A 26,700-nucleotide genomic window follows, 5' to 3' on the forward strand; every position below is an offset into this window, starting at 1 on the left:
ACTCTGACCCAGGCTGTCCTGCCAAAGACAAGCTCTCTCCACCACTCCACCACGGCGTATTGCTCTTGTTTGGAAACTACCCACCTGTGTACGTGTATGTTGAACCCCAGCAGGAAAGTGCAACGTACTTTTGGTGTATTTTGCCCAATAAGTAGAAATTTTTAAAAGGTGGTTTTTACATTACTGTGTTACCTCCATGAACACATGTAACATTTTCACTCTTGATGGTTACTGGTTAATTATAACCAAACAACACATTATCCACCTGCATATAATTTCCCTTATTGAAGATTGCCCCACTAAGCCCTGTCTCGGTAGCTCAGATGGTTCGAGTGTTGAGTGTCATCCCGATATGCTAAGGTTTGCAGGTTCGATCCCTGGTCAAGGCACATACAAGAAGCAACCAATGAATGCATAACTAAGTGGAACAAAAAAATTGATGTTTCTCTCTCTCTCTCTCTCTTGCTCTCTCCCTCACCCCCAAATCAATAAATTTTAAAAAGTTTTTAAAAAAGAAAATTTCCCTACCAGATATTTAGCAAATGCTTACAGATCTTTCACATTACGAGCTGTGCAATCTCTTCCTGTGAATGCTTATATTAAGATATTTTCTACTAGTGGTGCAGTAGAAAAGAGATCCTATCACTTTAAATAAATACATATTATTTTGGTCTTTGCTCTCATGTTCAGCTTTTTCTCCCCATTGAGAATGAACATGAAATAAACCCAGGGCTATGGGGGATCTAGTACTATTGCTTACTCATCACTTTGGCTGAACGTGAATGAGAAATATTATACCCCAAACTTGTTGTACCTCTCTTGTATTTGTTCCATCCACAGATCACTTAAAAGAAATAAAATAAAATCTTGACTTTCCAGAGACTTCCAAGAATGAGTCCCTTAGGTAACGACTGTTAATATTTTGGTGAATATCTCCCCAATGAAGAAAAGGAATAGAAGGAAGGGAGCGAGGGAGGGAGGGACGGAAGGAGTGAGGGAAGAGAAAGAGAAAGAGGAAGAAGCGAAAGAAGAGTATTATTTTTAGAGAAAGAAGACTTTAAAAGTCTCTTTTCCACCTAACTATGTGTCACAAACATCTTTTGATGTCGACAAATACAGACTGACACCCTCATTTTGAACGTTACATGTGTCATAATTGATTTGAACCACGTCCCTATTGGTAAGCCATTTTGTTTTACAAGTTAGTTCATAAACCTCTATCTACTTTACATTGTCCTTGGAAACAGCAGACACTGGCGATAATTTAATGTTTCCTTGATGACGCAGCATGTGTGTGTCAGTGAACGCACCATCATTGAAGAAGCAGGAGTAACAGAGCTTCGGGCTGAAAGACTGAAGCGGTCCTGTATACAGTTAATATGCCCCTTCCCAAACCAGCCAAAGAACTACTGGAACACTCTAGATGCTCAGCTTCTACCACAGCCCCGATACCTTTTGGTGTCACTACTGTCTCTCCCCTCACCCCTTTCTCCTCCACAAACACAGATATAGGCACAGGGTGTGTTAGCTTCCTGAAACTGAGAAGGATAATTTGTTCCAACACCCACTCCCAGCGTTCCTCGTCCCAACTCAGGGTGAAGAATTCTTCTAGAGGCCGTGAGCAGTTTGAGAATTAGATTATTGTCCTATTCATCCTTATAGTCCCAGGCCTATGACTGTGTTAGCCACATACTTAGTGCTCAATAATGGCTGATTAAGTTATGTTACAATTTTGGCCTTTGAGGGATCTGCTCAGGGCTTGTGGCCCAAAAAACAACTCCATTCACTGCGTAGTTGTTTTGTTTCCTATTGCTTCACCGATAAGTTTCCTCTTTTCCTTTCAGGACACTCTGGGCTTGCTGAGCTAGTACCACCTTTGACCACCACCCTGAAGACCATCACAATGCATTTTCTTTTTCTTACGTGTGCCTTTCTTTTTTCTGGTTCCTTACCTTTGTTCCTGCTTTTCTTAGGCATCTTGTCCAAAGTCTACTCACTTAGTAAATGTCTTTAGCCTGTAGAGGTTTCCTCTTTTTTAATATAACTTCCAAGAACCAGGCATAAAACATAGTTGATTCCAATGTATTCTGGAAATAGGTGCTGATGATTTGCAATCAATAAAGTATGTGAATGTGGGTGAAAGACGGGTTTTGTCATTATTGTTTCCAAGTTACTCCTTGGGTTGAAGGGATTCCAGGAGCTTAAGAATATAATAATAATAATAATAATAATAATGCTTTATTATATTAAGCAAGTAAACTCAGATACAAATAAGAAGAATTGAGTATATACATAATAGTATATCTGCTTGTAACATATTACAACTTCAACTAACAGGTCAGAGCCAAATATAATAAGGATGTTAGGATAATGGATTCTAAACCTTTTACAGCGTCTCCCTTTTCAGGTCCTTATCAGAGGCCATTTGTATGAAATCCAGAGGAGCCGTTGGCAACGATGCTGAGTTATCCATCTTAGCTGTTTCAAAGGCCCATCTAAATGACTGCACAATTTCTTCATCTATGGAGAATCCACATAAATCAAGGGTATTTTTAATATTTTCATAATATCATAGATAAGATCTCTACATTTTTTCAATTAATCAACACGTTCATCTAGCACCTACTTTGTAAAAAGAGATTTTTTTCTAGGTAGCAAAGAGCTCCTGAGAAAGTAGGAGGCGCAATATCTCACTCCTGAGGGTTGCAAAGGGAAGTCAGTGTGTTTATCAGAATTAGTGAGTAGTGGTGTCCCTGAGTTCTAAAAAGGTACAACTCCATTCCAGAAAAAAACAACCTAGAGAATGAGATTTTCTATGTCTATAAAAGAAATGTTTAAAAGTTGACTTTGGCTCCAGTTATTTAAGAACGCTCACTCTTGAAATTATTCTGGAATATTGGGCAATCCTGGGCCTGCTTGAAAAGAAGATTCAAGTAAAGAGCCCCTGTAGCTAATAAGGAAGGCTTCCAGAACTCGTAACACCTGAGTTATCCAAAGATCACCCATATACCTGGACTACTGCTAAAAACCAGAAGGTTAAGCAAAGGGAAAGCCCCCAAATAAAATAAAACATCCTTTCAGCAGTCGCAAATCAATGCCACAAGACTGACATTTTTGAGCTTTCTCACAAGTGAGCCTTCAGGGCCAACACAGCTTAGAACATCCCTTTCTTTGCAGTCCACACATACTTCTAACAAGCTTGGGCACATGGCTTTCCAGCACACTGTAAATTAAGCAGCAAATTAGAAGGGAAGAAATTGCTACATAAGCAACATGGGAACAGCAAAATGTGATGAGCTGCAAGTATAACTGCTGTGAAAAATAGGCAAAAGAGCTTTTTAAAAATTATAAAGCAACATACACAAGCATGTATAATTTGTTGTTGTTTTGGAGTGCCTACTATTTGTTTGCGATCAGACATCATAGGAAGTGAAGACATTTAAGACATGCTTCCTCTCAGAGCTCAAGATTGCTTCAGCTCTTGGCTACCATGGGCTCTCTTTATTACAAGTATTCAACTGGGACAAAGTGAGGAGGTATAATGGCAGATTCTTGCTGCCTAGGACTAACCCATGCTTTCCTTGTCTCTGACCACTGGCAGACAGGAACCACGTGGTTCTTGATTTGTGCCAAAAAGAGTAGAAGGCTGCCCAGCCTAAGGTCCTTACACAGGAATTGCATGTTTTGCAGCCCTGCTTGATCCTGCAAGTGCTCAGGGGGGACTTAGAGTAGGGTTTCTCTGCCAAAAGGTGCCTCGAATGTGATATTTTTATAATCCTTTCTTGAGCCATCTTAGCAAGAATGGTAACCTATAACATATAAGGGCATTTATTCACTTGTTTTGAAGAAAACCTTTTAGAAAGTATAAATTCATGCATATATTTGTCCCCTATAGTAACAGAAATGGTCTTAGGTTCATAGGTATTCAACATACATATTTGGAACAAATCCTTAAATGAATGAAGACACATTCGAGGGTCATATTGCCAGTAATTCCAGATATATTGTCATAGAAGAAATTATTTTATGCCTATGGTCCATTTGTTAAATAGTGATTTTTTTAAGAGATAAAAAAATATATGATGTCAAAGCACCAGAAAAACAAGAGCACAAATATTTTGGAAATGTTATAGTCCTCATATAACAAAATAGACAATCGAGTAAATTCTGTTTTCTTTTGTAAAGTCACCCTTTTCATAAATAAAATAATTGCTTATAGAAAAACATTTTCAATTGAAATTTTGTGTTTTCCCTAAAATAATGAGCAACTTTTAAACTGCATATGTGGGACCTAAATTAGTGAAAGAGGTTTTTAAGCAGAGCAGTCCATATTTTAATACACTATGACTTAGGATATGCAATGGGGGAAAACAAATAGAAAGAACCAAATCATATCTATTGTATTTCTATTGTACTTACCATCAAAGCCCGAGCAACTATATATAGTGCATTGGCAATAATGCAATATCTAGTAGACCAGACAAATTAATGTCACAATAAGGGATCCTTGCTGACCTTCGTGGCAACAAGGTCACTCTCATTCTTGAAAGATGAGACAAAATAATGAGATCAATTCTGTAAAACTATAAGACCAGTGGTAATTCACCAATGACTTAGTTAGTAGAGATTAACTGCAATTTTGTAGAAAAATATGTCCTGAATATTTTTCAGGCACTCTGACATATTTAATTAAATACAATGAGGAAAGAAGATTGAAAAAGAATTTAATGTGATCTACATTTTCCTTTCCTCTCCCTCCTACTCTGCTTTAGTACCTTGCTGCCCACTTCCTCCCCATCTGAGTAACTTGATGCCAATTCTCCTAAAATCCATTTTACAACTTCCTTATTGCCTCTGATATATAACTTACTAATAAATATATTCATGTACAAATGCAAACCCTGGACACAATTGGCTTTTAGAATCAGGGTCAATGGTCACTTTTATTTATACATTTTGCCTGTTACTATCTTTCGCTTTCTTCTCGAAAGAAAGGTCTACCTCTCTTCATGAGGGTTATTCATGCCTTCCTAATTCATTCCCAAGTAAGATCATCTTAGAATCTTATTTGTTAGCATTTTTAAAACACTTAATGCATGACAAGTGATGGGGTCGGGGAGGGTGATAACCTTCCCTTTACCCCAGAGATGTCTCTCATTTTGTTTTCACACTAGTCCACTTAGGTAGGTTCTATAATTGTCCTAATTTTACTGACAAGGAAACTGAGGCTTAGATAGGCTAAGTATATTGTCAACGGTCCCCCAACCCTTGGTGAAGTTGAGGTTAGGACCCATGTAAGTTTAAGCTCTAGCTCTTAATAATATACATTGCCTTTCATGGATATTTTCTCCTTAAATTAAACTCAGCCAATGTGGAGCACCTATATAAAAACATATGTACGTGTACAAACTTTACTATTTAAGTAGTCCAAGAGATCTGGCTATACTGCCAATATTATCTGGGTGTATAATCAGCCTTTCTTTTATTGCTCTACTATTGATAGACAACTCATTGGCTACCTTGTATCACTAGTTACAAATTTGCTTTTTAACTGACCCAATTATAGAATAAAAGAAAAAAATCCATATGCTTTAATAAAGTAGAGGAGCAAAAGACATGAATTTAATATCTAGATCAGAGGTTGTCTAACAGAGAGAAGGGCTTTGGTTATTATTGTTTAGGCAAAAGGAGAGGCTGCTGAGAACATGGGCACAATGCAAATAAAGGGGCAGTTAAGAGGCTCTGAGTAAGAGGAATTTGGATTTGCTTATAAGAGAAAGCGGCAGTGGGCTAGAAGGATGTGGACAAAGAAGGGCCAACATACGGAGGAAAACAGTTGCTTTGTGAAATGAGGAGCCGAGGCAAAGTCCCTTCTGATACATATATGTTTGCAAGGATCAAAATACATTTTTAACTGTGAGGTCTGGTGTGTGATATGTTTCCTGTCGTGTCTTTAAGATCATCAGTAAAAGTTTTGCTACCATGATAACCTCAAGGTCATGGTTGCTTGGATGGCGGATGAGCTGCAGGATGGGGCCAAGGAGAAGAAACTTTGTCCTCTCTTTTGGTGGATGCCAGAAGGTGTTAAAGAAATGACTGCAGGGATCAGAGAAAATACCTTCAATGACAATAGAAGAGCAGTAGTGATCCCCACATTATAATCTGTAAGGGAAACATTGGGGTGAGCTTGGGGGTTTTACCAGGGTGGGGGTTTCAATCAATTTATCTCAATCTGAAAGGGATGGGGAACCCTAGGGGATAACTTGATGATGCTATAGAAACTCAACCATCTACATTTTTGGAAAGAACTGTTATGTTTGCGAGAACCAGAGAACAGACAATGACATAACTGCTTTGTAAAAGTAAATTTGAATATATCAGCATGTGCAGTCAACTTATTTGCTGACTTAAAAACAGCGTGACGAAATTTTTTGCCTGTTAAACCTACTATTGCCCATAATGAAAGACTCTATATGCACTAATCACAACATACAGCCTTATGTTTGATCATAGCTTCTAAAAATTCATGATACAGGGATTTTTAGTTATACTCAACACATTTTTCCTTCAGAAATCTGATTGGCTGTTCTAGATGCTGTGAATGATATAAATTGAGCTCTTAGTTGGAAGAAATCTATAGGATCAAGCATCCCTGAGTTTCAGACAGAAACTTACTCTGAATACATATATTCAAAGGTATGTGAATTTTATTCATTATTTGGTGTCTTTTCTGTTGTGCCTATTTCTTTTTCTGCATTTCATGTTCAAAAGCTAAAATGTATCCTGCACTTCTAACAATTTATGCTGTATGTTCGGTTACTACTTCAGTTGGACCATAATTAAATTAGACTCTAATTATTAAATGAATTATTTTACTATCTAATGCAGCAGAGTATATTTCTTTACATTTTAGTTCTAAAATCCTAAAGCACTTTTTAGGGCCAAATTTCAAAGCAAAATATTTAATTAGTTATCAAATAAGATAAAAATAATTTTTCACACTCTGTGATCCACTGCTTTGAAAATCGTTTTATTTAATGACATAAAATAGAATCATCAACTAAAGATTTTTTCCTCATTAATTTAAACTTTTAACAAATCAGATTTAGGGGGTAGAAAATGTCAGTTCTATAGCCTGCAGCATTGTCACACACAATATTCACTTCCTGTGTAAAATTTAAAGTCTTTCTTCTGACAGTTTTCAAAGTTAGTCAATAATTTCTACCACAAAGCAATGTGCATATTTTAGGATAGCCTGCTTTGCTTCATGTCTAAAGGGTTTTATTTGTGGAATAATTATACCGCAGTGTCAAACCAAAGGAAGATGCCATTAACTAAATATGGAATCTTATAAGTAGATGTCATTTAATATTCATGGAATAATCACAGAATATTAGTGCCATCCTCTCCCTTTCATTCAACCACATCTTTTGCTCCACATCTAGAGCTCAGAGATGGTACCTGAGAGTCTCGCCTAAAGTCCGACAAGACTAGAACTAACTTCCACTCCTTCCTTACTTGATTTTGGCAAATTACTTACTGTCTTTTCTCAGAGGATTAGGCTTTGCTTGTCACTGTAGCAATGCTCAGGTAGACTGTACAAGAAAAATCATTTCTGTGCCTCCTGGTTCTAAAAGTATCAAACACTTGTGCACCTTGATGCTGTCCTCAACTTTAGAGCCAACTCTCTTTTAATCATTCGTTGTAAGATACACTTAGCTTCTATGACTCTAAAAGCTGTACAGGTATAGGAAAATGGCATGCCAGATACCACAATTATTCACATCCCTACAACTTGTTCAGCTCTCAACCCAAAGGGAAAGCATCTTTATCACTGTTGTGGCTACAGAAAAAACAAAATGGGCTGAGCACTGGGAATCACATAAGAATGAAGTAACCTCACAAGGATTGGTCCCACCCTTTCCGCTGCAACCAACCAATATGGATTATGAGGGTTTTATGGAGCATTAATTATGTCCATATTTGAGAAGAGATAAGAAGAGTGTGTGTTGACATATTTCAGGGCCATCAAGAGATGGGGACCTGGATCTTGTTTGCCTGCCTCCTGGGAGCAGCCTTCGCTATGCCTGTGAGTAAGACACCCTCTGCATACGTCACTGTCCAATTTCACAAGCCTGGAAATAAAACTGCCCCATAGTTGATAAACTTTAAGATTTAAAACAGTATTAAGATCAGATGTTCTCAAAATTTTTTGTGTTTAAAAACAATTTAAAGAGCTTGTTATAAAAAAAAAAAATTAGATTCTCAGATTTCTCCACCAAAGATTCTGATTTAGTACTGCTGGGGCGGAACCCAGGAGTCTGCATTTTAATAAGTCCCCCAGGACCTTCTGTGGAAATGATAAGCTTGTATCATTGCCCATCTCTAGATGGAGGAAACCTTGGGAAGGGACACTTGAAAGGCCTACAGAGAAAGTGCTTAAATCAGCCTTAGGAAAATACTACAAAAATGGCAGTTTTGTCTAAAACCCAATTTCTCAGAAGTGTCCAAATCTCTTCCTGCTCTCCAAAATCCATGGCTGTAACCTTCAGGAGGTCCCATTTCTATGTGAGGAACTCCATTCTTGAACCGTCTTTCTGTTCTCCGAGACCTGATCCCTTTGGGTGTGCCCGCTAAGTACATGACTTCTGTGTGGCTGGGTGGCCTCCTACCTAGGCCACTACATATAGATATATTTTCCGTTGAAATGTACCAAGGACCAGGAAGTCTGGCCCATTCTTCCTAGACATGGCTACAAAAGGTCGGAGAGCTTAGAGCGCATGAAGGCAAAGTAGGATAAAGAGCAGTTGATACAACCAGAGGCCAGCAAAGCATGCATATCTGCCTCCTTTCTTCCTCTCTCACCCCTAAGACCAAAATTCTGTGCTCTGCCTTCCTGAAATCCTACGTGGGGCAATTCCTAGTCCCCCGAGGAGCCTCACATTATAAAGTCAGCCCTTTTCCCTGCTCCTCAATTCAACACCCCTGCTTTCTGACAGCTCACATCAAAAAGGTATAGAAAAAGCAGTAGGTGACTAAAAAAATTCACGCTCACACAAGAGCGAATTACCCCTCTTATGAATATCAGCATTTTAAAAGAATAGTGACTTGACATAGCTTGGTGTCCGAGGAAGAGGGCGTGGTTGTCTCTCCGCTCTCTCTCACCCATTCCACGCCAACCAGAACTCCAGAATGCAGCCATCGGTCGCTTGGCCTGCACTTTGCACAGGACCGACAGTCCTGGTTTAGATAATTATTCAGGTTGTTTTTAATTTTGAACTTTCAAATGGTTTTGGTATAAACACATTGGCACAATAATAAAAAGAATCAACCTAAACTTCATACATCAACTCTTCCATTTTCCACGGGGACTTATAATGTTTCTACTTCACTGCACCCATCTTGTTCTCATATTCATCAATAATCCACATGGAGTTGTTTCTTTGGTTGTTGTGCTACTTTGCACACGAATTAATGAGGAATCTCTTTGATACGTAAGCGCTCCTCCACCTCCTGATTTATAGGCAAAGGTGTGAGAGACAATTGTCTTGTTGGTATTTTGTAACTGTGTAAGAGAAACACATCTCTTCCCAACATGGAGTTTCATCAAGAAGTAAGATGGCGGGTGGCGCAGAGCAGGATTGATCGACAACATGGACGGAGGGGTGCCTGAAGGTCGCTGCAGGACTATCCCGTGCTGGTTCCTGACTCCAGGTCTCTCACCAGAAGACTGCAACCCTGGGAAAAATCTTTTAGTTGCTCTGGACCTCTTGAAAATAAGAGGGCTCTTCCCCTACACCGCATACATGTTCAGACTAAAAGAAGGCCTCAAATATATTCTGCATTATATGGATGTTTTTAAGTAGCTTCAGTCTCTCTTAATGTGAACAATTGCATATTGACTTAATCTCTTCCTCTCTCCCTTTCCCTCTTCTCTCCCTCTCCCTCTTTCATTTTCTTCTCCTCCTCCCCTCCTTCTAAAAGCTACCACCTCATCCTGGGCACCCTGGTTATATCAACTTCAGCTATGAGGTAATTTTTCTCTTTACTAATTTTGACCATGGTTTGCGTTTACAATGTCCTGGGCTCTGTGAAGAACAGTATGTTGATTTTTCATTCAAGATGTTTCTCAGTGCCGCTTTTTCAGTTCCCACTAGCAGCTTCCTGGTTTAAGCCCTGATGAGTCGCCTCGAGCCTGCCCGAGCACACTCCTGCCCGGCCTCTCTGACTCAGTCTCTTCTCCTTATGTGGCTACACAAGCATCCATCATGACCTATCACTTGGGTGGGGGCGGGGCTTGCACGGTAAGGCAGAAAGTAACTTCTGGCTGAACAGGTTTATTCTATCCTAGCCCCTAAAATGTGGGGCATCAGGTAAGATGTTACTTAACATCCTTTCCAGCTAGAAAATTCCCAGTTCTAAGATGTTTATACTCTTATGTGTCTCCCTCACTTGTCTTTACTGAAAAATGAGTAACCAAGTAGTCTATGAGACATTCTTCAGAACAAGAAAAAGCTTGAGAGTTCTGGAAATTTCAGTTGAGGCTCCCCTCAATCCCATGCTACCCGTGAAACTTTGGCAAATCATTTTCTTTCTCTGGAACTTTGTTTGGTTTCCTCATCTGTGGAAGGGAAATAATTATAACACCCACACTTCAAAATACTGTTTGGGGAGCAAAATAGTCAAGCAACAGGAAACACGCTTTGTCAAGTACAACTTGAGCAAGATTACTAATTGTCTGCTGTATTGCTATCAAATGCTGTAGCACTCTATTAAGGAGTCTCTGCACCCGAGGTTACCTAGATATATACTGTTTAGAAACGGAGTGACATTCTTACTTCTTTTCATAGGTTCTGATGACAATCTGTGAGTCTATTTACTCTTACGAGCCGAGGAAGAATGTTAATAAGAATTTGAGGCGAGATTTTGTGTTGAACTTGAAAAGGTTTACATGTTTGATCAGAAAACCTGTATTCACAGGATGAGGAACAGTGTTTCTGCCTCCTGTATTTTCAATTGTGACATCATATCAGAAATCATACGATTATTATGCCCCATTCATTTTTCTGTTTTGTTTTGCTCTTGCAAAGAAGAGCAGGAGCCACGGACTTAAACACAGTTACTACTTCTGTCACTGCAGCCAAGCTCACGAACTTCTTTAACTTTCCATGACCTTATCTGTGAAAGTGAGGGCGATGCTACTTGCCTCAGAGGATGTGAGAGAAGATGAAAAATGTGTGTTTGATGGATATGACGCAGCGTCTAACACACAGGAAGCACCCGAAAAGTGTTCACCCTGTTCTTTCTCTGGTGGAACCCACATTTTCAGATTATCAGTCTTGATAGGAGTGCATTACTGAGAACATATTTCATGTAACTATATTAAAACAAATGTATTTTAATGTTTCTTTCTCTTAAGGTGCTTACTCCTCTGAAGTGGTACCAGAGCATGATAAGGCAGCCGGTATGTAGACATTTTGTTCTTTGTTCTCTTAAAATATTGAGCATGCATTTCAAGTCCCTTTTAAGCGAAATAACATATCTAAGCCACATAAGACACTAATAGGAAGTCTAGTTTGTAAAGGGTCTTATCTGTGTACACAGTTAGAAATTCTCGCACGGGAACAATGAATAAATACTCATATTGTCATAACGGCAAAGACAACATTGCTACTTCTCCAGCTGGAAGTCAATGGAGCCAATGGTAAACCTGACTCTTTGTTTTTCACCAGTACACTTCCTATGGTTACGAACCCATGGGTGGATGGCTGCACCACCAAATCATTCCCGTGCTGTCCCAGCAGAATCCCCCGAATCACGCCCTACAGCCTCATCACCACATCCCCATGGTGCCAGCTCAGCAGCCCGTGGCCCCCCAGCAGCCAATGATGCCAGTTCCTGGCCAACACTCCATGACTCCAACCCAACACCACCAGCCAAACCTCCTTCCGCCCGCCCAGCAGCCCTTCCAGCCCCAGACCGTCCAGCCGCAGCCTCACCAGCCCATCCAGCCCATCCAGCCCATCCAGCCCATCCAGCCCATCCAGCCCCAGCCACCCGTGCACCCCATCCAACCCCTGCCACCACAGCCACCTCTGCCTCCGCTGTTCCCCATGCAGCCCCTGCCCCCAATGCTTCCTGACCTGCCTCTGGAAGCTTGGCCAGCAACAGACAAGACCAAGCGGGAGGAAGTGGTGAGTATACTCTGAAGCCACTACACCACCTGTGAAAACGGTAAAGCAAAATTGGCCCCCAGAGCGCTAGTTCTCAAGCCACCCAGGTTCCTCAGCATCAGTAGCTACAGGTTATTGACTCTATTAGTCCAAGCCTGGGTTGTAATGTTACACTCTCGACAAGTTTATCTCCATGGCTTAGAAATGAAGACCATGGCCTTCGGGGGGGGTTTAAATTCTTTAATTCCTACCAGAATATATATCCCTGAAATCTATGAACTTGAAGGGCAATAGTGTAAGGGAATATTTGTTCTCCTTGTCTTTCAAGTGTTAGACTAGAAAGAGTAGGCTAGAATTGTGCTGAAGATGTTTTTAGAAGGGTAATTTTTGAGAGTGAGGGAATAGAAATATTTGAACAGGTAGGTGGGAAATCTCTTTAAAGACCTACAGGAAGATTATCTGTCTAAAGTGGTTTTGAATGTGACTTGGAGGAAGCTTCACCGTACAGGATGTCAGAGACCTTGTCAGTGCCGGGGTTCTATAGGTTAAGCTTTTAGCAAGAAGTTCTCACAGTCAAGCCCAAGATCTTCTCCCATTACAGAAAGCTCTTCCAAATGAGTGGGAAATAGCCAATGGAATAAATGGTCCCTATTCATATTCAGAAACCTTTACCCCTGTGTATATGAGATTATATGATTCTGCTGTATGTATGTGTGCAAATGCAATTCCAAGTTCTAAATGCTATTGATGACTTTCTACTGAGAAGCAGGCAAGGGGTGAGGTGGAAATGACTTGGATGGGGAGCCAGGAAACCTGGGTTCCAGTTTTGGCTCAGTGAGGAGATGGTATTAAACAAGGTACTTCAAATTTATGAGTGTTTTCCCTTCTATAAAATGAGAGAAAGTGACTAAATCAGACAATTTTTAAGCCTTTGTCCAAGTACAAATCCATAGTTTCCCAATTAAAAAATTATTAATATATGCCATATATAGCTTCACAGTTATGATGACTATGAGGAAGAATTTTGAAAATTGATTGTATCACAAATAATTTGGTGCCTATAGTTGATTATTCTAGTCTAAGGTACATGTTCCCTCTTTGTAGAGAAAATACATTTATTTATCTCTTTATTAATAATTGTACTTCATAATGTGTTCACAGCCTGCCAGAGCTATTTATTAAAAGGTGACTGGACAAGTAGTTTAAACTTTTTAAAACTCCTGTGTAAAATAGAGTATAAATATTGATAGCTTTGTAGAGTTGTTTTATGGAAAATAAAGTGATAAGTTCAGAGCCTGGAATGCAGGAAGTACTCAGTAAAAGGTATCAATTGTTAGTCTATTATCAAATAATAGTTTTAAGAGTCCTGCAGGCAGGAGCCTCCATCCTGGATACCTCATGTTTCATGTCAGTGAGATAAAAAAAACTTTGAAAATTATAGACTCAAACGTAAACGATTGTCTATTGTTTTGGCACAGCGGAAGCTATACATGTTATTGTAAATGGTAATCACTAAGGATATCTGTAAAAGATTTTAATTGTTTCTCTTGCTATTTTCTTTCAGGATTAAACGATCAGAAAATGAGAAGAGAACTGAAGTAAATACTTCAGTTGCTTTTAGAATGACACAGTGATTTGTGCCTAGCATCACTTAGTAAATTCTGTAACTAAAAATACGTACCATTAGCAAACAATAAAAATGTTTTAAAAATTATTCACATCTTTGTGTTGGATTAAATTTCAAGTTTCATGTCACTTGAGAGAATAATTTATAATGGCTATTCTTGAATAAGGTAGGAAGCGCTCATTTATACCTACAAATTCTGCAGGCAAAGGAGTACTATATTTCTTTTTAGAAGAAATTTAAAATGTGCTATCTCGAATCTTTTTTAAAACAGAAGTTTATATATTAGTTATAATAGTTGATAAAGTAAAAAGTTAGAAACATGCACTGTCTCTGAACCTGAACCAAATAAAGGGAAGTTTATATGAAGAATTCTTTACATTAAAAAAATAAGCTCTTGAAAAATGCTTATATTGCAAAACAAATTAAGACTTGGAACACTGGCTTTATAATTCACACCACATTAGTAAGTAAAATGTGGTCTTTTGATCTCATTTTACTGAAACAGATTTTTAAATGAAATTATGTGATATGGATAATAATGTGCTGAATTTTAAATTATTGAGGTAATTAGTTTTCCTAAGAAAACTTTTATTAGGTGGAGCTTCAAATAATCGCAGCGATTCTACATATAAGTCCTTTCATTCACTTCATAATCTTTAAGATAATAAATTCTACTGTACAGTCTTCAAAATGTTAACAGATGCATAAAATGGACCCCATACAAGATTTCTTTCCTACTCATAATTATATGAATCCTTTTTTCCTCCTACACCCACACGAAAGTGTAAACACTCTTTTCGGGATTATATTACAGCACCCACATTCACTTTCTTCCAGTGCTTTTATGATTAAGGCCCCTTAATCATTTTCTGGAATGCATAAACATAAATTACCTGGGAGGGTGCCAATATTCAAGCAAATAACTTGATTTTAAAGACTTTAGATTAATAAAAAAGTAAGAAAGCTTTTAATCCATTGGTATGGGGCAAGCCTAATCAATCTAGTAAATATTTATTAACCACGCTCTAGGACAAGGCACTATTCCATGTTGTAGTGAAAATAGTAAGTCCGCATCCTTAAGTAATCCAGAATCTACCAAAGGAATAAAATAAGCTCGCAAAGAATACCACAGGGCCTAACAGCAGTGATACTATGAGAGAAGTGTAGCTAAAGTGCTCTGGCGAATAGAGCAGAAGCTGTTAGCCAACAGCTTTCCAACAGCCTTCCTCCCTCCACCACTCCTTCCCTGTGGGCAGAGCCAGAATTCACCCCAGCACCTGGCCTTCCACGAGCTCAGGAGAAATGAGCCTCCTGCCCTGTCCCAGGGAATGAACGTTAACGCCTCCATGTCAGTTGTGGCATCTATTACCATAACATACCATATTCTGACTCAATACAGCATTCGTCCTCCTTGCCAGTGACTGGTTTAGGAATGAGTTGTGGTAGAACCTGAACAATGAATGAGGACGATAGGGAAGTCTGTTAGGAGAGAAAGAGCTTCTGGAAAAAAAAAAAGATTACCCTTTCATTATACACACACACACACACACACAGACACTAGGAAAAAGTACTGTTCTGTCTTTGGATCTATTTGTTGGAGGATGTGATGCCTGGAACTCTGTCTGCCATCTTGTGACAGAGGGCCAGGTAGAAAGATGGAAAGTCCCTAGGTCCTTCGTAGCATCGTTGTGTACCTGAATTAAGCCACTCTGGAGCCATCTACCTCTAGGTAGATGACACCCTCTATTTCTATGCTAGTGTTTTCAGCTGTGGGTCATAACTGATTAGTGAGTCATGATACCACATCAGAATCCCCATCATTTATGTCATTATAGCAAACTGTCTCTCCCAGCGATGCAAAGCTTATATTGCCAGGAATGAGGAGAATTATTTGAATGGCATTGAAAGTCAGTGACTTTCCTGAAAAAATCTGATACTTTTATATATATATAGTATCTTTATTTATCTATATATATAGTATATAGCATATACTATATACAGTATAGTAGAGTATATAGTACACACACATACACACACACACACACACACAAGCATATTCTTCAAAATATATGTCCCCCAACATACTTTGTCTTCCACAGCTCATGAAAATATTGTCATTACATTCATTCCTACTGAGAACAATTTTAAGGGTGTATGCAACGATGTTGCTTAAAGACTGTATGTGACATTGGAAACAACATAAACTTTGGAGTCAGCCTGGAGTTTCTTTCACCTTTTCTGATAGAAGAGGACTCTCTACTTGGGAAAGTCATTAACAAAATAAGTCTCCCTTGATAATTTAAATGATATATATATGTGTATATGCGATATTCAAATCACCCTTTTCATTACAGGAAAAAGGGCAGGTTTTGGAGTCTGGAGACTAGTCACTATGGGATGAGATATACAGCACAAGATAATTTTAACAAGAAACCGACACTTGTATATTAAATGTCCAAATGTCTTTTAATATAATCATTCTCATGGTGGTCTTCTATAATAACACTGTTCTACCTCATTAAACAGTGTATAGTAACCACAACATAGCGTCTCCTTGATGGTCCAGAATGAGACTTACTCTGTGTTGCCTTGGAAATTCAGAGGTAATAAGACTCTTATGCTTCTTTTAAATTGCCCCATATGACTTTCTTATTCTACCTGCTCTGTTCTGCTCTAAACTATCACTTCTTCTTCTTCTTTTGGTTAATGTGTATTAAAATCTTCTAATGTGTATCTTGTTTTGTATATATATTCTCCCTAACAAAATAAAGGACATTGGCCCTGGAATTGTTATTCTGAAAGGTCCACAGTTATTTTGAGACTATTTTATTTCTTGATTTCCCACGTGCGGCAGATGGTCACAACTGACAAAATTCTGACATATAGCTGTCACCACAAACTGTAACACAGCTGATGTAAATTGAATAAAATTAAATAAATAAAATTTAATAAAATTCATTAAAACTCAGGCTTAGTCAGATGCCCAATAGTACATGTATTTGAATCAAATATGGAAGAAAATTACTAGACGCTAATGACCAAGACTCAAAGTCCAGGTTGAAGTAAACAGCGATGCTGATCATAAATGCATTAATAAACCCAAACCTAAATCTAAAGACTTCTTAAAATAATAAAAACACAAAAGTAGATTATCTTCCAAGCTGTGCTATGTCTTTGAAATTAAATAAATAAATAAATAAAGTTAAATAAAACACCTCCAAGAAAATCTCATCTCACCATAAGCACTCCCATGTCACTAATAAATCTGAGATCTTCTCCGCTATCATCCACTCCTCATTGGTGAAGGCTTCCATAGGCCTCATTTTTTTCCAGAGTACAAATACATGTCTAGGAATTACCATAACAGTCATCAAAGTGTATGGGAAGATGTGCAAAGATGTTGATCATAGCATTATCTATATTAGTGAGAAATTGGATCTCACTTAAATTTTCCTATATATAGCTGAAAAAATGCTGTGATAAAAAGTATGTTTTAGAAGAAAAGTTATTCGTGGAGGAAATGTGATAAACTAAAATGTAACATCAAGGCTGTACATCATTTGTGAATATTATACATGACTATAGCATGTAAATAACTGAAACACACATAAATGTGCATAGAAAAGAACTAGGAAGAAGATGTAGCTGTTTGTATGAAGATCCAATTTTTCCACAATAAACATAAATTACTCCTGTAATCAGAAACAAATTTAATTACTTAAAAGTGTGTTCTCCCTTTCTTCAGCTTCACTCTAGACATAGCTCCTTCCTTTAGTGTGGGGGACGGTGAAGGCTGACGTCAAAAGCCAGGTTAAGCGCTGGGCAAGGCCACGTTCGACTGCTTGTATCCGCAAGGCAGAGCAAGCTGGCAACTGGCGACAGCCCAAGCCTGGGGGCATTGAGAAAGGAGTAGATAACCACAAGCTTCAGCTGAAGACAACTGCGACCTTTGCAGAAGAAAGTTTTATCATGTAGCCTGGGAATGGAACGATCTATGCCCACAGCATTGCCCTAAGTCTGCAAAACTCCCCTGAGTTTTATCTAACCAACGCCTATGGAGTCCGTGGTCATTGTCATTGTCTCTCCATCAGAGGACAATGCCCCACCTGGCCCCACTTTTCTCTAAACTGTCTTGTGTTGTGTCTTTGTGTTGTGTTGTCCTTTCTCAATCTCCCGTCGCTCCCACTCAAGGACCGCCACTCCGCGTGGGTTGCGGCACTTTAGTTCCCTTTGATGTGAGCTTTGGATGTTGCTGAGTCCCCTTCAGATAAATCCCAAGTAGAAATCAGTTTATAAGTACTTGGTTTTTTCACAGAAATACTTTGACCAAAGAAGGCTGAAGGAAAAGGAGCAAATGGCTTTAGCAGGAACAAAAATGAACAACACAATCAAACAACAGAGAAGAAATGAGCGTTATAAAGTGAAGGAGGAAGAATTAGAAACAACACAAAACAAAAATAAAGAAGTGACTATCAAGGCTTCTATCAAAGGTTAACTGGGTTCAAGGAGCAGGCAGTTCAAAGCAAAACACAACTCCTAAGCCCTAAACCCTTGAAGAGCAGGGGGCTTACAGTGACTTTTCACATTACATGAGTTCTCTTTTGATTCAAATAATGCCTGAACTACTTGCTGACTTAAAACTCACCCACTGTCTAATTTTATTTTGGCACTGCAACGGGCTATAGTGTAATTTTTCCTCTCCTATGCTTAATTACATTGGATCTGAATCATCTGAAGAGTTCAACCTCAATCAATAGCAACTCCAATTAAGCAGAAAATGCTCACAATTCATTTGTTAAAAGGGTAAAAAGGAAAATGAAATCTAACAAGCTAATTTTGAGGCTCTATTCCCATAGCCACCTATCTTGATACCTCCACTGAGAATGGAGGTTCAAAGGATTGGTTGGAAGTAATCTTCACTTTGTCAGATGCATTAATAGTTGCCACATTTCTCAAATCACAATTCAGATCTAAAGGGTGATAATACAACGTAATATTTGAAATCAGAGACCTATGTTAACTGGTAATTATACTCTACTTGCACTGTTCAATATGAGTCCCCATTTAGCTCTTCAAAATTAAAAGAATTAAAATGAAATAAAATTTAAAATTCAGTTCCTCAGTCACCCTCAGTTCAGTTTAAGTGCTAAAAGGCCACATGGAGCTAGCGGCTGCCATATTGGACAGCACAGATACAGAGAATTTCCACCACTGCCAAGAGCTGTAATTGCTAATGCTATTCTCTACACTGCCTCCTCAGGTGGAAGAAGAGTTCCTACGCATTCAAAGATTTAAACAAAAGATGCCAAAAAAACAGATTCGCTGGTTAAAACCAAACATCTCAGCTGTCCCTAACAAGCCATTTCCCAAGCGCTCCAGGAACCCTGACCTTGAATGGGCACTTGAATGGTCCCTTCTCTTCCTCAGGCTGAATCACACACACCAGGATGGTTTTCGCTTTAGTTTTCTTTTAAAACTGACGAATCTAATAACGACTCCAATTAAATTTAATTTTTTGCTTGTAAAAGAAACTATTTCAGTTCCAAAGGAATGGCCATTCAGTTCCAGACATCTGCACCGGAGGTGGAAGCCTGGGGAGGCCTGGGGAGGCCCGGGCCTAGGGCTTCGTTGGGAATAAGCCAAACTCTGTGCTGACAGAAAGATGAAAGTAAGAAAAAACTGAACTTTTTTCCATCCCTGAGGGTGGTTGACTGCCTGCAAACATCAGAAAATATTTACATTCTTTTCTATGTTGTGGTTCCAACCAACAGGCAACATAGGACAAATGGGTGCGCGCGCGCGCGTGCGCGTGCACACACACACACACACACACACACACACACACACACACACACACACACACACAAATATCCCACTGAGTTTACCTGTAATAAAATGACAAGGTGGAGACAAATGCCATTTGAGCAACTTGAGGTAAAACTTTTTGCATCCTAATCATTTAAAAACTATATGGTTATCATATCCATTATTATCACCAAGGCACATTACACTTCTTCCAATATAAAATTCTATCAAGGAAAAAGGTCAAGTTGCTCCCTGTATTTAGAAGCAACATCCTGCTGACCACCTCGTCTCCCAACGCCACACAAAAGGAAAATACTGAATTTTCCCATAAATCTGAAGTTTGCCTTTTAGCAGTAAACAATTGCTGAAAATACCAAGATTGAGTTTAAGGCCAGGACTCTTAAAAGGATATAATATACTAAACAACTGTATGAATTTGTAAAAACACCAAACAAATCTAACTGTGAACTGCTTAACATGGTAATCACAAGAGACAAACGATTTGAACCAATTTCCCACATTTCCAGAACACAGTGGCCTCTAGCTGTGTTCCATAATGCTTTACTGAAATAGTCAGCCTACGTTTGCAGTAAAATTCCTGTTAATTGGAGCTTTTAATTTTTGTTTTGTAATTTGGCTCATATTTCCTTTTGCCCCCATTTGGTCTAGAGCCTTATCAGCAAGGGTCATTGTGTGACATTTAGTTATTCAGAAATACCTCCCTGCTGGGAAGAAATCATTCTGACCTCATCTGAAACACCTGACTCTCCTAGAAGATAAATAATTCCTGAGAAATAAGATTGGGCTGGGAATAGTGAGGAGTAAGTCATGCCTGAAGCACCTATCAGAAAAAAAAATCAAGATCAATAAAGCTCTCTTTAAAATACCACTGCCCTATCATCAACAAAAAATAGCCCAGAGGCCAGCCTTTTTTTTTTTTTTTTTTTTTTTAGTAATCAAAAAAATTCTTTAACAACATTAAAATCCCTTCTTTGGAACAGTCAAATCTTGTTTTCTCTCCAAAGAATTTTCCATGCTTCCAATTTGTCAGTGGAATGTTGGGGCTCTGGGGTCAGGGAAGTGTCCACACAAGGGCAAAGATGGCTTCCCAGTGTGACGGTGTGGCGTGCAGGCTCCACAACCAGACTGTCTGGGCTTAAAATCATGACCTTCACATATCTGCTGTGGAAACTTGGACAAGTTTCCTAGCCTCTCTGTGGCTCAGTTTCCTCCTCTGTAAACTGTGCTCATATTCATCTCTGAGTCCTTTCCCGTCATAAGCTCTAAGCTCAACAAATGTTGGATACAGTTCTTATGTTCAGAAATGGAACCTACTCCTGGCTCTGAGGTCCCCCAAAGGGAACACTACATGCTTGGAAACACAGAATGACAGAATTTGAACGTAACATGGAAGTTTTATATGCTGAAGGCTCCAAAGTCAAACACATCTGTCATTTACCATTATACCATCTCTGACATACAGCAACCTGAACACCTCCTTTACTGACTGCTACCTTGTATTCCTTGCCTTCTCCCATCCGACATCCTCAGAGGTTATTCTTTACCCCCCTCAAGGTCTCCCTAAGGATACTATGAGAGTAGGTCCTCCGGGACGATGTCATGGGCTGCACAAGGCTCACTGGAGGCCAGAGTGTTAGACCTCTTCCCTCTGAATGTCTTCCTTTCAGCTTCTTTGTAAGGCCTGGTCCCCATTTATAGTGACTCTCAACTCTGACCTTTCCCTGTCGTTCTGGCATTGGTCACACAGCTCAGCTAATTCCACTTTAGAGGTTTCTTTATCTGTTTTTTCTCCAGAGCAGTTGTTCTCAACTGGGACAGGTGTGACCCTGAGGGCAGAGGTCCCCAAGCCCTGGGCTGAGGACAAGTACTGGCGCGTGGCCTGTTAGGAACTGCGACACAAGGGAAGCTTGCCTGAGCTCTGCCTCCTGCCCCCCCGACCTTGTCTGTGGAAAAACCGGTCTCTGGTGCTAAAAAGGTTGGGGACTGCTGCTGTAGGGGACATCGGGCAATGTCTGGAGCCACAGTGGGGGGTGGGGGTGGGCAATGGACTGGTACTACTGGATATCTAGTAGGGAGAGACCAAGGATACTGCTAATCATCCTACGGTGCACAAGAAAGACCCCATGATGAAGAGTCAGCCAGCCTTGAAAGTCAACACTGCAGAAGTTGAGATACTCTACTCTAGCAAACGCCTACATTAAATCAGTCTGTGTGTTCAGAACTTAACACATCCAAAGAATAAGACTTTGAACAAATCTAGATGTCTGCGTGCATTTATTTTATTTTATTTATTTATTTTTAGAGAGAGGGAAGGGAAGAAGGAAGAGAGGGAGAGAAACATCGATGTGAGAAAACCTTGATTAGGTGCCTCTCACACGTGCCCCAACTGGGGACAAACTACCCCCCGCTCCTGGCAACCCAGACATGTGCCCTGACCGGGAATCAAACTAGCGACCTTTCAGTTTGCAGGATGATGCTTACCAACTGAATCATGCCGGTCAGGACTCTGTGTGCATTTTTAAAAGATAATTGACAAAACAAACAAGCAGGAAAAATATAACCAACAACACTGAAAGAAAAAACAAACTGATAATAATGAGAGGGAAAAAGGGAGGGAGCTAACAGGGAAAAGAAGGGAAAGGGTCAAGTCATGGAACATGTATAAAGGCCCCACGGACAAAGCCAAAGTGGGGAAGGATTGAGGGTGGGGAGTGGGGTGGGTGGGGCGGGGGGAAGCGGTGGCAGGAAAATGGAGACAAATGTATTTGAACAACAAAAAAATAAAAAAATTAAAAAAATATAGTAAAAAGACCTCAATAAACAAACAAAAGATAATTAAGAAAGAAACACCAAGAGTTCTTAAAGTTGGCAAAGTTGATACAGGACTTCATACAATGGATTTTTCACATCCTACACCAACTGTATCAGCAAAATCTAAACAGTTTAGGACTGTCCAGGATGTTAAAGAAAATTTGCCAGATGAAGAGAGGGCTGCCCCAGGATTAAGTCAGCTGATGTGTCTAAATCAAAACCATTCTGCAGAAACTGAAAGTTATTCGTTCCTTAAGAAGTTACCTAATGATGAGAATGTTACTTGTTCCTTGGAAGGTTACTTGAAAAATGGTTGTGTTAACCTGAGTGATGAAGAGGAGAGAAATAACCAGACCATTAGCTATCCCTGTAACTACTGAATTAGAGCTCTTTTAGTTTGTCTGGGAAATGTCCTATTTTGGGATTTTCTTGAATTTGGCAGGATAACGAGAAATGAGTAGTTTTGTCCATAGAGAGGGTAGGGATTTAAGATGCCTTAATTCTCACGATTGTGAGAACCATCACTCTTCAAAAGTATGTGATAAGTAGAGGAAGGTTTTGGCTGCAAAACTATTACCAAAAAAAACCCCCCAAAAAACAAAAAAACAAAAACAACCACACACACACACACACACACACACACAAACCCCCCCCAAAACCCTCCAACAGCCATGGAGAATATAAAGCTGCATGCTATAAGGAGAGGAGACCCACTTTGACTGAGCACAGACCTCGGATAAGCTATTTGATGGACCCAGGACATGACACATCTTATCTGTCCAAATAACAAACTGGAGACACTCTTCCAAGTGATGTTAACCCATTCCCCTTGGCTCCTATATAGCACATACCAGGAAAATGGCTGTAAATAAGCATCAGCTTTACTGCCTCCTTATTTACAGACTTTCTCTTATTGGTCCACCCATGCCAGAGTGCTCAGGCCTTGATGTTTCCCGGGATACTTGTGGATGCTTCCATTTCAAGCCACAACATGTTTCTTCTTTGGTCTCCCCACTAGCTGGCAAGCACCTTGAGGCCGATTTAGAAAAATACCTGGAAACTGGTTGGTGTGCTTAATATCTGCTCACAGAGCCATCACTGACATTAAAAAAACCACCATATTGTAATACAAAAGTACTTATTATAATAAATTGAACATTTACTGGGCTCTCATATTCTAGGCATGTTCTAAGCACATGACATAAATCCCTCATTGAACTCTCACAACCTTGTAGAGGAAAAGTTGTCTCATGGTTACTGGTGTGGCTCAGCTGGTTGGGTGTCACACTGAAAAGTTACAGGTCATCAGTTTGCTTCTTGGTTGGGGCACATGCCTGGGTTGCAGGTTCGGGACCTGCTAGGGGCGTGCACGAGAGGCAACCTAGAGATGTTTCTCTCTCACATGGATGTTTCTTTCCCTCTGTTTTTCCCTCCCTTCCCTTCTCTCTAAAAATAAATGATAAAATCTTTTAAAAAAAAGTTGTTTCTATTCAAAATTTACAGATGAACAGTTGTTTAAACTTTAAAAAGAAATGAGGCCCTTCTTAAAACACACACACCCTGTCCTGCTTTTTATGAGTGCCATTTGAAAGGTAAACTAATTTGTCATCTGCCTCTAGGACTCTAACTAAAACAACCTGTATCTATTTTTAACACCAAATATGAATTCAACTTGATCAGGGTCATGAAAACGTGTCTCCTTTTGTCACTTACTTTTTAAAAACTCCTCAGGAACCCCCCCAACCCAGTTGCTCCTCTGCAGTTGTGATAAACCACCACAGACGGGGTGGAGCCTCTGTGAATGTGGGCAAGTATCACCACGCATTACGGCAGCATTGCTACTCAGCCCTGGGTGTGAACTCAACCCTGAGCAACCCTCACTCCTTTCTTGGTTCCAAAAGGTGGACTAAAACAAATAAATGCAAGTCCAAGTCCTCATAGGAACTGCAAAGTGCTGTCTTTCTCTCATTGGCTCAATCAGAGAAAACTTCGGTGGGAGCTAGTGACGGGCTGTTAGTAAATCCAGGCCTTGGCCGCTCCATTACCTCCCTTCCCAGGCAGCCCACTGAACACATATTCAACACATCTGGAAAAGCCATTTCCGGTGACGTTATGAAGTTCACTAGAATGATTAGAATAGGAAGACTGCTGATAAATTCTTAGCATGACATTGAATCAGAACTAATTGGCTGGTATATTCTACCTGGCATTTGATGTCCAGATTCAGATACAGGGTCCAGCACAAATAACGCCCCTTATTTTATTACAGTCTTTTATTACAAAATCGTAAGCATGCCACTCTGTAATGTAACGATATCACACTCAAGCACACCATATGACATTTCAGGTGAAATGTTCAAATTACAACTATAGATTATTACACCCATATTATTACCCTACCAACCACACTCAAGCAGGTGTTACTTCTGCCGCACCCTATATATTAAGTTTCAAATATCGCAATAGCTTCCTGTAACATAGCTTCTATAAATGTTAGCTGTCAAGGTGGCAGTTCAAACTGGCTAGGAAAAAAGAGTTGGCAAATTTGTACAGCTGCATGCAATAACAAATTCAGGCTCAGAAGGTTTACAAAAATCCCATTTTTGCGTTGCGATAATGAACTTGGGCCCAACCTGGGTTCCACAAAGGTTTTATATTAATTGGAAAATAGGCACAAGAGTGCAACTTCCAAATTTCAAAACTATTTCTTTTTAAAGACAGTTGTAGATTTCTAAAGTACTTACTGAACATTTCTAAAATACGCAGTTCCTAATAGGCATCCAGGAACCTGCTATCACTGCAGCCTGAGGTGACTCATTTAATTATTTAAAAAAAAATTTATTGAATTTGCAACAGTGCGGATGGACCGGGTGAGTTGACTTATTTTATAGTTGACTTATTTTATTAGTGTAAATCATAAGAATCACAATAGTAAGTCTTTCTCTTCCTTCAGAATGAAATCTTTCCACAGATTGTAAATGATGGCAATTTAAGAACAGTACATTTGCTCCAAAATCAAATTGATTTTTGACAAATTAAATAATATATATTTCAATTATTTTACACATATGGTCACGACCTGTGCATATGACAGAGAGAGGGAGAAATCTGCAAATGAATCGAAGTGGCCTGTCATGTAGTGCAAGGTGATAGATTGCCGATCTGTAGGAAACCTTGTGATTCCACCTCTTAAAGTTAAAAATTATTCACCAAATAAACTAATATTTAACATGATACTGTTGGTTCCTTTAGGAAAGAGTCAAAGAAACTTTTACTTGTAGTTATATGAAACCAGAAAATATCTAAGCTCTGTGAACACTTTGGTAATAATCTAAATGAATAATAAGAAAAGAGGGATTTTGAGGTTCTTTCTATGAAATCATAAAAACACTGGAATCATAAAAAAATAAGGTTCGTACCAGAAGCTGCAGGCAGGAAAACCAAGGATCTCTGGTTTTCTGGGCCAACCATCTGTCTTTGCTTCATGGAGTGGCCACGAGGTTAAAGTCAAACTACATTTTGTGGTTTCACATCAGTGCCCATGTTGCCTGTAGATGTCATAGGGTCTTGACCCTTCATCATATTGAGGGGAAGGGCAATGTTTGCCCTTGTCTCAAATGCCCATCATTACATAGTACCCAATGATCCAGACCCAAAGAGAGGCTCAAAGCGGTGTTTAGTGTCAGTTCTGTCACGCACTAGGCAGGCGACCCTGCCCTAACCTGGTCCACTCTCCCCCTCAGGTTCTTTATCTGTCACAGAAAAACACTGCACTAGAACGCCACTAAGACCTACACAACAGTGACATTATAAGCCGGTATGCATCATTAAAGTCAAATTGCATTGATTTTAAAACACTGACAAAATAGCTAAAACGAAAGGTGCAGAAGAAATGGTGGGTCCGTACTGAGATTTGTTGTGAACTTTCAATAAAAATGAGTCCCTTGGCAGTGATACGTAACATTCCAGTCAGCCTGGCTCAAAGGCTCTGAACCTGCTCCTAAAGCAACAGGCAGAGATATCTTGAGTGTCATTTGAACCATCTGAACTTTGAAGTTGAAAGAGACTCAAGTGCTAAAACAAGTGGAGTGAATCCCTCCAAAGCTATTACTTCTCTTACTCTTTGCTGCTCGTGTCTACCTTCCCTGGATGCTGCTCCAGAATGATTCCCCCCTGAAGCCTCTCGCATCCTACCAGCTTGGGTCCCATCTTTCTTCAAGCACAAATCAGAGCCTGAAAGGCACACACACACCATGTGTTCTT

General features: G+C 39.5%; 2 protein-coding genes across 2 annotated transcripts in view; one reads left to right on the top strand and one right to left on the bottom strand.

Moving 5' to 3' along the window:
• The window catches only part of ARHGAP6 (Rho GTPase activating protein 6), a 422,919-nt gene that overhangs the window by 108,041 nt on the left and 288,178 nt on the right, over nucleotides 1–26,700 (bottom strand). The gene's annotated exons all lie outside the window — the stretch shown is intronic.
• Nucleotides 8,036–26,700, top strand: part of AMELX (amelogenin X-linked) — a 119,084-nt gene continuing 100,419 nt past the window's right edge. The window contains exons 1-4 of the mRNA XM_054581171.1: nucleotides 8,036–8,089; nucleotides 9,985–10,032; nucleotides 11,420–11,464; nucleotides 11,733–12,194. Of these exons, the coding sequence (XP_054437146.1) occupies nucleotides 8,036–8,089; nucleotides 9,985–10,032; nucleotides 11,420–11,464; nucleotides 11,733–12,194 (609 nt within the window). The remainder of the gene's footprint in view (nucleotides 8,090–9,984; nucleotides 10,033–11,419; nucleotides 11,465–11,732; nucleotides 12,195–26,700) is intronic.

The sequence above is a fragment of the Pteronotus mesoamericanus genome, unplaced genomic scaffold, assembly GCF_021234165.1.
Source record: "Pteronotus mesoamericanus isolate MK-2021 breed Mesoamerican mustached bat unplaced genomic scaffold, CSHL_Meso_final contig_65, whole genome shotgun sequence".
Taxonomy (NCBI): domain Eukaryota; kingdom Metazoa; phylum Chordata; class Mammalia; order Chiroptera; family Mormoopidae; genus Pteronotus; species Pteronotus mesoamericanus.